At 34.2% G+C, this 12,896-nt stretch overlaps 1 protein-coding gene across 2 annotated transcripts in view; it reads left to right on the top strand.

Annotated features, from left to right (window-relative positions):
- Positions 1 to 8,415, top strand: part of WDR89 (WD repeat domain 89) — a 32,371-nt gene extending 23,956 nt beyond the window's left edge. Inside the window, exons 2-3 of one of the 2 annotated variants that reach the window (XM_036010853.1) lie at positions 4,403 to 4,407; positions 4,667 to 8,415. In XM_036010853.1, coding sequence (XP_035866746.1) covers positions 4,698 to 5,858 — 1,161 coding nt within the window. In that variant the 5' untranslated portion in view covers positions 4,403 to 4,407; positions 4,667 to 4,697 and the 3' untranslated portion in view covers positions 5,859 to 8,415. The remainder of the gene's footprint in view (positions 1 to 4,402; positions 4,408 to 4,666) is intronic. The other variant, XM_028508077.2, reaches the window with a different exon arrangement.
- Positions 8,416 to 12,896: the final 4,481 nt, after the last annotated feature.

Raw genomic sequence — 12,896 nt, 5'->3', positions numbered from 1 at the left:
AAAGTCTTGGCAGGGAAGCATAAATAATGAGTTTTATGTTGTGGTGTAGTGGGGCACATTCAAGGAGAAATGGCTAGTAGACCCCAGTTGGAAATATGGATTTGTAAATAGAGAGATGGGATCATTGGCATGTAGGTGGCACTTCAGAACATGAGTATAAATGAGGTTACCCCATGGGAGTGCAGTGAGAAGAAAAGGGAGCCTGTAGGCTTCTCTTGAGCACCAGGAAGTGGATCATGCAAAGAAAACTCAGATAAGGGCTATACATAGAAGTAAAAGGGTATTCATTTTGATTCATTAGTATATAAAATTAAAAACTAACTGTATAGCCTTGGAAGTTATAGTTCAAATATGACATGCTGGCATACTAATGTATTTAAACATAAGCCAGAGGTTTTCATGTTTCCCTGTGAGAGATTAAAGTATTTTACTCTTCGTATCTGTGGAAGAATATAAACTCTATAGCTTTAGAGTTTTGGTGGGGGATATATCCACTTTACTTCTGATACCTTATTTTCTTTCTCTTTCTCTCTCCCTCCTTCTCTTCCTTGGAGTACTGTAATTTACTTAGGTAGTATATCACATGGACAACCATCTTGATGGTTACCATTGCTACATTCTTAAATTGTTAGTTTGCTGTGACATTCTATCTAGGGCCCATGCTACCTGCCTTATCAATCACCAGAATCCTTTGAATTAAAGTCTTATAAGACTGTTCCATGCAAAAAAACACTTTCTAGGTTACAAATGGAGAGGTGTGTGATACTACTGTCCTGCTTGGGTATAATAGTTTATGGTCTTGTAAATTATTAGCTTAAAAGCCACATTAAACTTTCTTACTGTTTAAAATTGTCATCAATCTGGGTTTTCATATGCAGAGATCAAATGTGAAGCAGTAAAAAATAATGCGTTTTGTTTAATAATCTCATTAACACCTTGAATATTTCAAGAGAGGGTAATTGTTTTTATCTGGAATTAAAAAAGGTTTCTCTGGAGTATATAGGCAGTACACACCTAAGTAAATGCACATTTTAAGAACAATTGGAATAGTTTGTGGTAAAAAATATTATGTTAATGTTCTTTCTCCCCCAAAATTTGTCTCCATATTTCCTTTTTTATGCTTTATTTAAACTACTTTTAAGAAATAACATTATTTTACTAATTTCCATGAGCAGTGCTTCCCCTCCAAACACACAGACTCATGCAATATCCTTTTAGGTTTATTCTGTTTTTCCTAAAACTCATCAGCTCTTAAATTCATGGACGTTGAATGAATTATTCATTTATTCAGCAACCATTTATTTATAGGAAATAAGCAAGAAAAAGGTAATAAATTCAGTGGTAATAGGGTTTTTCAAAAATATTGAATGAAAAGAACAAATTGCAGAAAAGGATATATATAAATGTGTTACCATTTTAATAAATTTTTAACCATAGGAGTAGTGTCTAATCTTTCATTTCTACAAAAAAACTGAAGCAAATGTGACAAAATGTTAACATCTGTTAAATCTGGGTAATACGTATTTGGTTGTCTGTTATACTGTTTTCTATGCTTTGTACATTTGAAATAATTCATAATTAAGCATTTTTAATTTTTAAATTAATAAAATAGGCATTATGATAGGGAGTGACAGGGCTACTTCATATTGATTAATTGGGAAGGGTCTCTCTGGGAGGTGACATACTGAGACCTGAATAATAGGAGTTATTCATGAAAAAGAAAAAGTAGGGAAATAGGGAAAGTATTCTAGGCAGAGAAATAGCAATTTCTGTAGTTGTGAGGCAGAAGCAAACATGACATGTTCAAGGACAGAATCCGTCTCTGGTTGGAAAACCAGTTATGCTTTGGAGCTAACTACCTCAGCATTACTGTTAAAAGGCCGTTTAGTCTCTGAGTACTTACGTTGAAGGAAGCTCACGATTTTTAGACTTATCTTATTTACAGTTTTTCCATGTAGGGCTTACAGACCAGTGGGATGATATCAAAAGGACAGAGAAGCTGACTTAAAGGGTTTCTCAATGGCCAAGTCAGGGATAGTTTGAGCACCAATAAGAACTGCAAAATAATGGATTATAACAATAACTTTTAAAAATCACAATTTCCTAGTGCTATTCGAAGAGAGAGAAAGGAAAAGGCTCTTCTTTATAGAAGAATGCCAGGTAAGGTAAAAAGAATGATAGAATTGGAAATGACTATTTCTGCAAATCCCAATATAACCATTGATTCAAGCAAGGATAACCCAGGGATGCTAAAATCTTTGGATGAAGGGTTGTTGGAGAATAATGGGATATTCAGTCTCAATGTATGACTCCATGATTACTTACTAACTGCAAGAAAGGAATCTACATTTAAATGAAGATATCTTACTGTCACTGCCTTAAACAAGTGATCAAACTTGGTGCCTCCTTGATGTGATGAATAAGAAGTACTCAGTCTCATGTAAATAGTATCCCTGCCAAAAATGTTAGGCTGGAATCTAATCTTGAAGAGACAATTAGAAGAATCCAGAATATGGGACATTTTATGAGACAGCTGGCCTGGACTTTTCAAAAAATTCGTTGTCATGAAAAATATAGATTGAGGAGGTGCACTATGCCAGCGTATTTAGGAGTGAAATGATACATTGCAATTAAAATTCAAATAGTTCAAAAATAATGTGTGTGCATGTGTGTTTATAGAGACAGAGAAAGCCAATACCATATTGCTGTGTATAATGCACTCCTGTATATAATGTGTATCCATGGTTTTGTGTGCATTATATGTGGGATTATTATGCCTGTTATTATGTCCCTGGCATGTAATCATTATTCTCATGTATAATGTGCATCCTTGTTTCTTCCCTCAAAAATCTGGGCAAAAAAAGTACACATTGTACATGGCAAAATATGGAAATTAACAATTAGTGAACCTAGGAGGTGAAAGGCTGTGTGTATCTGTACAACTTTTTTGTAAATTTTTAAATATTCAGAATACAAGTTAGAGAGGATGTTTGTTCCTGTTTCCAACCCAAATCCAATGTTTTAATATTTTTTGCCCATTGTTTTAATTGTTCTGATTGGGTCCTCTCTGATCCAAATTTTCCCCCATGTCGTGTTAGTGGTATTGGTAATAGTAATACCATTAATTTTTATATAACACTTGTTGAATGTGTATTATGATATGCTAAACATTATGCTGAACACATCTCAGTTAATTCTTCTGACAACTCTTGAGTCAGTACTCACTTCTACTTTTAAAGATGAAAAGACAAACACTTAAAAATCTATCTCTAAAGCAACAGAAAAAATCACTTCATTTTAGGAATGAAAATGTGACAATACAATATACAGGTTATGTATTATGGAATCGTACACCTGAAACCTATATAATTTTATTAATCAGTGTTACCCCAATAAATTCAGGTGGTTTTTTTTTTTTTTTTTTTGAAGAATGAAATAGGCTAGAGTACTCAGGGTTGAAAGCATGATAGAAAAATCTATGGTGAAGTCACTTGGCATGCATCTTTTACTGACCTTGTACTTGTTATACATACAGCCTATCATTGAGAGGCAATCTAGTACAGTGGCTAAGAGCAAAATCCCTGAAACCGGAATGCCTAGGTTCAAATTCAAGCTCCACCATTTACAAGCTGCAATTGCCTGAGAGCCGCTTCTCCAGAATCCATATTGGGGATCTCTATTGTAGTAGTTTCCTAGTGCTGCTGTAACAACTCGCTACAAACTTGGTGGCTTGAAACAACACACATTTATTATCTTACAGTTCTGGAGGTTAGAAGTACAAAACATGCTCGAATGTGTCTGAATATGTACCAAGTGGGTCTTCAGTAATAGAGAAATCCTAAAGACTGCATTTCTGCCTTCAGGCATCTGGGAAGATGCTTCCTACCTAGCCTTTTCCTATTTCTAAAGGCTACCCACTTATTGAGCTCCTTCGACTAAACCTGCACTGTATCTCCCTGTGCCTTTCTTCCAGGGGAACATCTCCCCCTGACTCTCACCTTCTACCACCTTCTGCTTTTAAGGACACGTGATTAGATTGGCCCCATTAAGATAATCCAGAATAATCTCCCCCTTTTAAAGTCAACTGAGTATCAACCTTAATTCCATCTGCAACCTCAGTTTGTTTTTGCCATATAACCTAACATATTTATAGGTTCCGGGGATTAAGACATGGACCTCTTTGTGGGATACCTTTTTTTTTTTTTTGCCTCCACATTTATGTTTAGATTCTCAAGTTGTATAAGGCATCTGGGATCAGGTGCAGATGATTCCAAAGTGGAGATCCTTACCTATGCTGAGGACACATGAGTAGGACCAATAATTGGGTTTGAGTTGAAAAACAGTTACTCAGTATATGTACATGTTTTTAAATTCTCTTACTGATACAAAATATATGTGGTAGATTTGGTGTTCAAGAGAATTATGGGGGAGAGGGGCTTAAGGGGAATAAATGGTAATGGGAAAATACAATTAATAAAATAAATTCTGTTGTAAGGGGGAAAAGATAGAAGGAGGTAATTTAGTTACCTCATGGTAGGAAATGATTACAGTATTAAAATAAATTTTATCTTGTTTTATGTCAGTTCTCAGAAAGAAATGTCCTTGATTTAATTACAATTTTAGAGAAGCTGTGGATTTAATTTTAATTTTTATATTTTTATTACAGATTTTTACTGCCTTCGGGTGCCACTCCTGATATGGAGAAGATTGAGGAACAGTTTGCTAATCTGAACATTGTTAAACGTTCCTCAGGAACTGAAGAGCCTACTTATCTGCTTGGCATAGACACATCAAAGGCCGTACAAGCAGAAAAAGGAAGCTTGGTTGCTGTTTTATGTTCTAATGGATTAATCAGAATATATGATAAAGAAAAGTTAAATGTACTACGAGAATTTAGTGGAAATCCTGGACTTAATGGAGTCAGGTTTGCAAATTGTTGTGACATTGTATATTCGTCATGTACGGATAGCACTGTAAAATGTTGGGATGCTCGATTAGCCAGTGAAAAGCCTGTCCAGTTGTTCAAGGGTTATCCTTCCAATATTTTTATCAGTTTTGATATCAACTGTAATGATCATGTCATTTGTGCTGGTACAGAAAAAATTGATGATGATGCATTGTTGGTATTTTGGGATGCAAGAATGAATTCTCAAGATTTGTCTACTACTAAAGACCCACTTGGTGCATACTCAGAAACACACAGTGATGATATCACTCAAGTATGTTTCCATCCCAGCAATCCCAACATGGTAGTCTCAGGTTCAACTGATGGCCTGGTAAATGTATTTGATATTAGTGCTGATAATGAAGAAGATGCACTGGTTACAACTTGTAACTCAGTTTCATCAGTAAGCTATATTGGTTGGTCTGGAAAAGATTATAAACAGATATACTGCATCACACATGATGAAGGATTTTGTTGGTGGGATCTTAATCATCTGGATACTGATGAACCACTTACACGTTTGCACATCCAGGATGTTAGAGAAGTAATTCATGTGAAAGGAGGTATTTTGGACTACTTGATTGGTGGCCTATATCATGAAAAGATGGACAAATTGTTTATTGTTGGAGGAACAAACACTGGAATTATTCACTTAATGAGTTGTACTACATCAGGATTGATGCATGTGACCAGCCTTAAGGGGGGGCATGCTGCTACAGTCCGTTCTTTCTGTTGGAATATGCAGGATGATTCTTTGCTAACAGGAGGAGAAGACGCACAGTTGTTACTTTGGAAACCTGGAGCAATAGAGAAGACATTTACAAAGAAAGACAGCATGAAAATATCATCCTCTGTGTACCAGCGCATTCGAAATCATAGTAATGATTCTTACAAGAGAAGGAAAAAGCAGTGATATTGCATTAAAAGTTTACTTCATAGATTTTATAGTTGCAAATAATTATTTTTGTGTCCTACCTATGAAAGACATGTATAAAGCTCATGGTAAAAACAAGCCAGTTAGCAAATAGTCCTGGGAAAATGTTGAAAATGGTTTAATTCAGTCTTTATGTATTTTTTAAAAGGCACCAGTTGAGTATATAATCAGTGACTTGAAAGTAAAATTACTTTCTTCATTTTTAAAACCCATCTGTTGAGTTAGTAAAGTAAATGTTGGGTTTAAAAAAAATAGCTTTGATAAAGACTTTTTAGAAGTAGATGGCTAAAAAAACAGGTGGTTTGGCTATGTTTTTTTTTTTTTTAAGCTCAATTTTTTTACATTTTAAATCATCTTTATTATTTAAAAAATTGAGACTTTTCTTCACTTGAAATCCTACATGCTTAATATACATAGATAACATTGGAGTATTTAAATATAAATATACTAATGAGTCTAAAAAGAATTAAACTCTTTTAGAAATAGAAGGATTTGCATCTATTTAATAAAAATGTTTAGTAAATATTTGCATCTATACTTTAATGTTGTAGGTTAAACAGTAAACAGATATTTTACTTATGAAAAAAATTATCTTGCAGAATTCATTTTGAGACTCAAAGTGACTATATAAAAATAAAAGGATAATAGCAGAATGGCTGTTTTTATTTCAAAATACCCTAATATTTTGTGATAAAATTTTCTTCTATAGCGTTTCACTCATAATTTTGAACCTGAATTTTTGTTCACTGCTGATTTTTCATCCTTTTAAATATTTCTCCAAAAAATTTTAGTCATGAAGTTAATTTCTCTAAAGGTTTTCTTTCCCATGCTTAATTAAAAATAAAAATATCTTTATAGATTATTTGTAAAAATATTTGTAAATATTTTATCTTTTGCATCAGAAATATTGTCATAAAAACATAATTGTTACTTTAGAACCTTTTACATTTCTCTTTAATATACAAATACTTTTGTATACACAAATGCAGCTTACATTTTGGCTATGATCTAGCTTAACTCACTTGAGATTCAACAATAGGTAACTCACTATTGAACATATTCAAAATTTATCTTTGTTTTTTGAGAAATGTAATTATTTTTGCTGTTTTCCAAACTATAACCCTGAGGGTAATTCTAGATTTTTCCCTTTCTTTCTAACCAGTCTTTTACCAAATCCTGTGCCATCCCACCTCCTAAAATCTGTCAGCTGTCATTTTGTCTTTACCCTACCACTAGTGCCTGAGATAAGTCTTTCATTTCTCTCCTAGATTACTGACCCTGTCTTCCTGCTACTTCCTAGGCCAAACATCAAAAACACAGATTTCATAATGCCTCATGCTGCTTAAAATGTTTGCTCTTTTGATGGAGTACTACGTACCAATGAGAAGCCATGTTTTCAAGATATTTAGGATTGAGATAATGCCAACTATGTTGTAAGTGAAAAGCTGGTTAAAAAAATGTTTGGAAATACTGCCTTTATAGAACAACAGGGGTATAAAAATAGTGCTTTTAAAAATACTTAAAATTCTAAAGTAGTTGGAAGATGCAGATGAGGAAGTATCTCTGAAAATAGAACTCAAAGAGAAAAGATTAAAACCATAGAAGACTAACAGTTTTACAAAATTAAAAAGCTTTTTTTAAAGGGGGAAAAGGATTATTAAAATGAAATAATGTAAGAGACTATTCCAGAATTTCAGTTTTCAAATTGAAAGGCCTAACAGAGTGTCAAGTATAATAAATGAGAAAACCCACACCAAGTCCTAGTACTGTGAAGTTTTAGAACTGCAAAAATAAAGAGAAAATTTTAAAAGTTTCCTAAGAGATGGGGAAAAGCAATCACTTAGGAGCAAAAATGACATGTGCATCAGACACCTCATTGGCAAATCTGGATGACAAATAATGGTGAATCAGTGTCTTAAAAGTTCTGAGGACAAAAACTATCTGAACTTATGCTCTGCAAAAGCCTGAAGCAAGTAGATTATAATAAATTTTGAAGCATCCTTTGCTAAGTGAACATTTCCTACTTCCTCTCTGAAACTCAGGAACCAAATTTGTTTGGACTAAATTTATTGCAGGATATTCGTGGCTAATCAAAACTTGCTGTTTGAACTGAGATTTAGATTTCAGGAGATACCTGCTTTTACAATCGGCAATTCTGTGGCTGGTTAAGCTGCCCTCAAAGTGTAAAGTAAAATACGTTTTCAGACCTACAAAATTTCAAACTTTACTTTTTATGTAGGTTTTTTAAAAAAGGCAACTGAAGGATATACTCCACAAAAAAATAAGGGCGAAAATTAAGGAAGACAAGGTCTTGAAAACCTGCCAATCTAGCATAATGGAGGATAACAGCTTTGTAGCAGGAATACAGTATTCAGTCCAGATTGGAACAAGAGGACAAAAACATCAGGATGGAGATGTTTAGGGACAAAAATGAACTGACTACCTAGTGCGTTTAATCATGTCAAAATGGTATAAGTGGATTAAACTCACCAATTAAAAGAGACCCTGATATTGAAAATAAAAGTTTTTTAAAACAAAAAAATGATGTTCAGTATCATTAGTCATCAAGGAAATTCAAATCAAAACCACGATTAGATACTACTTAATACCCACTAGGATGGTTATAATCAAAGTTTTGGCGAGGATATGGAGAAATTGGAAGCTACATTGCCCATTGGAATATACAATGGCAATTCCTAAAGTAACTCAACAAAGTTGCCATTTCACCTAGTATTTCCACCCCTAGGTAACATGCCTCACAAAAACTTGTGCATGACTGTTTCTATTACTCCTAATAGCCTAAAGGTGAAAACAACCCGCATGGTCATCAGTTGACAAATGGGTAGGATATGTTCTATCTATACAGTATGTAATATTATTCAGCCATTGAAAGGAATAAAGTACAAATACATGCTACAACTGGGATAAATCTTGAAAACATGCTAAGTAAAAATAGCTAGATGCAAAATGACAACTATTGTATGGTTCCATTTACATCAAATGCCTGAGTAGTCAAATCTATAAAGAAAGAAGATATATGACTGGTTGCCTCGGGCTGGGAGGTTGGGGTGCGGGGGGAGGGTGGAAATGGAAAGTTGGTGGAAGTATTGGAAAAGGGTATCGGGTTTCTTTTAGGGTGATGAAAATATTCTAAAGTTGTATTTATGGATGCACAGTTCTGAATAAAAGAACCATTGAATTGTACACTTCAAATAGATGGACTGTATGATACGCAAATTATCTGAATATAGCTATAAACAAATACATATGTGTGTTAATATATGTACACACACACCAGTTATGAACCAAAAAGCCAGGGTGGTAATCTTCACTGTTGACAAAATGGAATTTAAGGCTAATGTAATGTTGATTCCAAGACTAAATGAAAATGAAAAAAAGTTTGTTTTGTTTATCAATGTATACTCACAGTTGAAACTATCAGTTAATCAAATCTAAGGGTGTATTTTAAAAAATGACCAAGTGAGTTTTATCTCAGGAATATTTGATGGCTCCACATCAGAAAACCTATCACAGTAAAATGGGCAATAGGGAGACTAGTAATGACTGTCTTGATTGATACCGGAAAATGTGGTAAGGTTTTATCTGTTTATGAAAAATATAAGCATCAAGCTATCAACAGATTTTTAAAAACTTGCTAAGATTTATATACCAAAAATGTACAGTAAGCATTATTAGTGAAGAGATGTAAATACATTCCCTTTATGACCAACACTCAGTGGGGAAGCCTATTACAGTAGAATGGATTCTGTCTCATACTATAAGGAAAGGACTAATGTGTCGGGTTTGGAGGAGAAAAAACAATCAACAAACTATTTGAACTATTAAGAGATTCAGCAAAGCTGCCAGAATAGAGTCAGCCTATGGAAGTCCAAAGAACATCATTTCACAGTAGCAGCAAAAGTTAAAAACGTATAAAGGGATTAACCAAGGATATATAAAGTCTACTTGGAAGAAACTTTAAAATTCTAATAATTATAAGACAGAAATGATCCAATAAACATTGCATGCTTCCAGTGAGATGATAATATTGTAAAAGTGAACATTCTAAATTTAATCTGGAAACCAATGTAATTCCAACCAAATTCCAGTTGGATTTTGTTTTAAAGATTTTATTTATTTATTTATTTTAGAGAGGCGAGGGAGGGAGGGAGAGAGAGAAATCAATGTGCGGTTGCTGGATGTTGTGGCCCTGACTGGGAATCGAACCTGCAACACTGTTTCACAGCCTGCACTCAATCCACTGAGCTATGCCAGCCAGGGCTTTCCAGTTGGATTTTTTGAGGAACCTTACCTTTAAAATCTGTATGGAAGAGTAAGGTCCATAAATAACTTAGAAAAGGGATTTTCCCTACCAGGTATTAAGACATTTTACAAAAGCATAGTAAAAACTGATACAGCCTTAAAACAATGCAAGTGAATAAAACTTAGTCACAGAACATGGATATATGGCAACTTAATATGTTATAAAGGTGACATGATAGAAACAGTTTTATATTAGATGGTATTGATGAAGATTTAAAACTAAATTTAGCCCTGGCTGGTGTGGCTCAGTGGATTGAGCACTGGCTTGCAAACCAAAGGATCTCTGGTTCAATTCCCAGTCAGGGCACATGCCTGGGTTACAGGCCAGATCCCCAGTAAGGGGATGCTTGAGAGGCAGCCACACATTGATGTTTCCCCCTTTCTCTAAATATAAATAAATCTTTTAAAAAAACAACTAAATTTAATATAAGAAAGTGTGGGTGAATATATCTGACCTACAGCTGGACTTGTTAAAAGTATGACATGAAGCAAAAACAGGAAATTTGATTATATTAAATATTTATAGTAACAAAAGATCTATAGACGGATGACAGAATGGAAGGGCGAAAAGGTTTGAAATCAACAAGTGATTAAATGTAGACTATAGAAGGACCTGCAAATCAAGGGAAAACGCCAATGAGAAAATGAGCAAAGGACATGAAAAGGCAAATTTCAAAAGAAATGCAAAAGATTGTCAAACTCCTTAGTAATTAGAAAAATGCAAATTCAAAACAACCACTTTATACATTTTAGAATTAGGAAAATTATAAAATTAAATACCAAAATAGTGGGGGTGGGCATATAGGAATCCTAATGCAGTTCTGATGGGAGTGTAGACACACAGATGTAGCTAACATAAAGAGCAAAGTATGCATGCTCGTGTGCCCTAATAACCCAAAGATACTTTTATACAGTTCCATTATTGAGCATTGTGATGTTATGGAGTTGGGGTAAACCTGGATATCCACGTGTGGGAAATAGGATAGGTGGAAATGTACACAATTAAGTATTCTGCAGTAGTTACAAACCACAGATGTCCACTGTGGCCATATGGCTTCATCGTGAAAATACAGTACCTAATGAAAATAGTAAAAAGTGGAATGCATGTGTGGGAAAGCCATTTATATAAATTTAAAATATACAAAAAATTTACGTTTTGCATGAAGGTACAATTATATGTATTAATCAGCACAGAGTTGTTGCTTGGTATGGAGGGAGAAGGGAATGGAAGTGGGCTTAGAAATAAAAGAGTAAGATCAAGCCAAAAATTTTAATAAGGCAAAAATCACTTTAATAGTACATTACAACTCTGAGAGTTTGTGAACTAATAATAGGAACATGGAAAACCATGCAAAGAAAAGGGGGTGGGGAATAATTTTTTACTCCAAAGGGTAAAGAATTGTTTATAAGAAAAGAAATGGTAAGCACTATTTAACCAAAAGTTGTAAAACTATATTGTGAGCAGGGAAGAGAAGGGGTGTGCAAATGATTGGATTTTCTCTTTCATAGTAGAAAATCAGCGTTCTTTCTATGAATAAATCAAGAAAATAGCAGTATAAGCATATTACATAGAAGCATATAAATAAATCACCTAGCGAAATGGCTAAATTTAAAGTGGTTTCCTCTGGAGAAGAGAGAAAGCCAGAAGAGGAATGGATAGGGGACTGCTGTTTTTTTGTTGGTCTTTTGGTTTTTTGTTTTGTTTTGTTTTTTTTACCTTGTGGTAGAATATCAGGATACTTTGGCTGCAAATAACAGCTCAATTCAAATTAACCAAATAAGGAACATATTACCTCACACTTCAGAAGCTTTTCCAGGGTTTGGTTAACAAGAATGTAAATTCTTTCCAGTTTTCTGCTCTGCCAATCTTCATCTTGTCAGCTTCAAGTTTACAAGATGACTACAATCAGCCAATGATCAAGGTCCAGTGATACAGGGACTGTTTCTTTGCCTAAAGTAGTCCCAAGCAAGAGGAATGTGCTTTCCACCAATTGTCCCCCAATCATGACCCACTGCCTATAGGGATGAGTTGACAGGCTCCTCTCGAGCACATGGGTTCAGAGAGGGTTATGAAAAGTAGCAGGTTGAGTTGATGAACAGTTGCTTGACAAGTACTACTTGATTTTAATTACGTATATATATTACTTAAAAATATTTTTCATTTTAACATTGAATCAAATAAATGTAAGATATTTGTGAGGTAATAATTGCATCATTTTACTTTAATCAGAATGCATTAAATGCAAATGATCCTACCTTTTATTGAACTATTGTTTAGAGGAGAGGTAGACATTGAAAAAAATGGGGAAACTGAAAAATGTGTCAGATAATTTGTGTTGTCCTTTTAGCTAATTTTATGCAATCTGCCACTTGCAATCAGTAATGTCATATTAAATCAATTTACTCTTCAATTACTGACCATTAGTAAATCCATCTCTCCCATCTGCAAACCAGCTCTCACTTCCCTAGCTTTGAGATTACTTACACGTTATGTCTAATGCATTTTAGTGCTGCCTGGGTTTTGTGCATTTCACTGCCCATTAGCTTTTTGATTATGTAGTCAGAATTAAAATCATACCATTTTATAGCCCATTAACCTTCATTCTTCCCACTCTACATCTAACTCATAAGCCAGGAAAAACTACTTGAAATCCCTGAATGTACCATGAAAAGAATGCAGCCACTCTGCATTGG

Source organism: Phyllostomus discolor, chromosome 1 (assembly GCF_004126475.2).
Source record: "Phyllostomus discolor isolate MPI-MPIP mPhyDis1 chromosome 1, mPhyDis1.pri.v3, whole genome shotgun sequence".
NCBI lineage: Eukaryota > Metazoa > Chordata > Mammalia > Chiroptera > Phyllostomidae > Phyllostomus > Phyllostomus discolor.
This window is presented reverse-complemented; position numbering and strand designations above follow the sequence as displayed.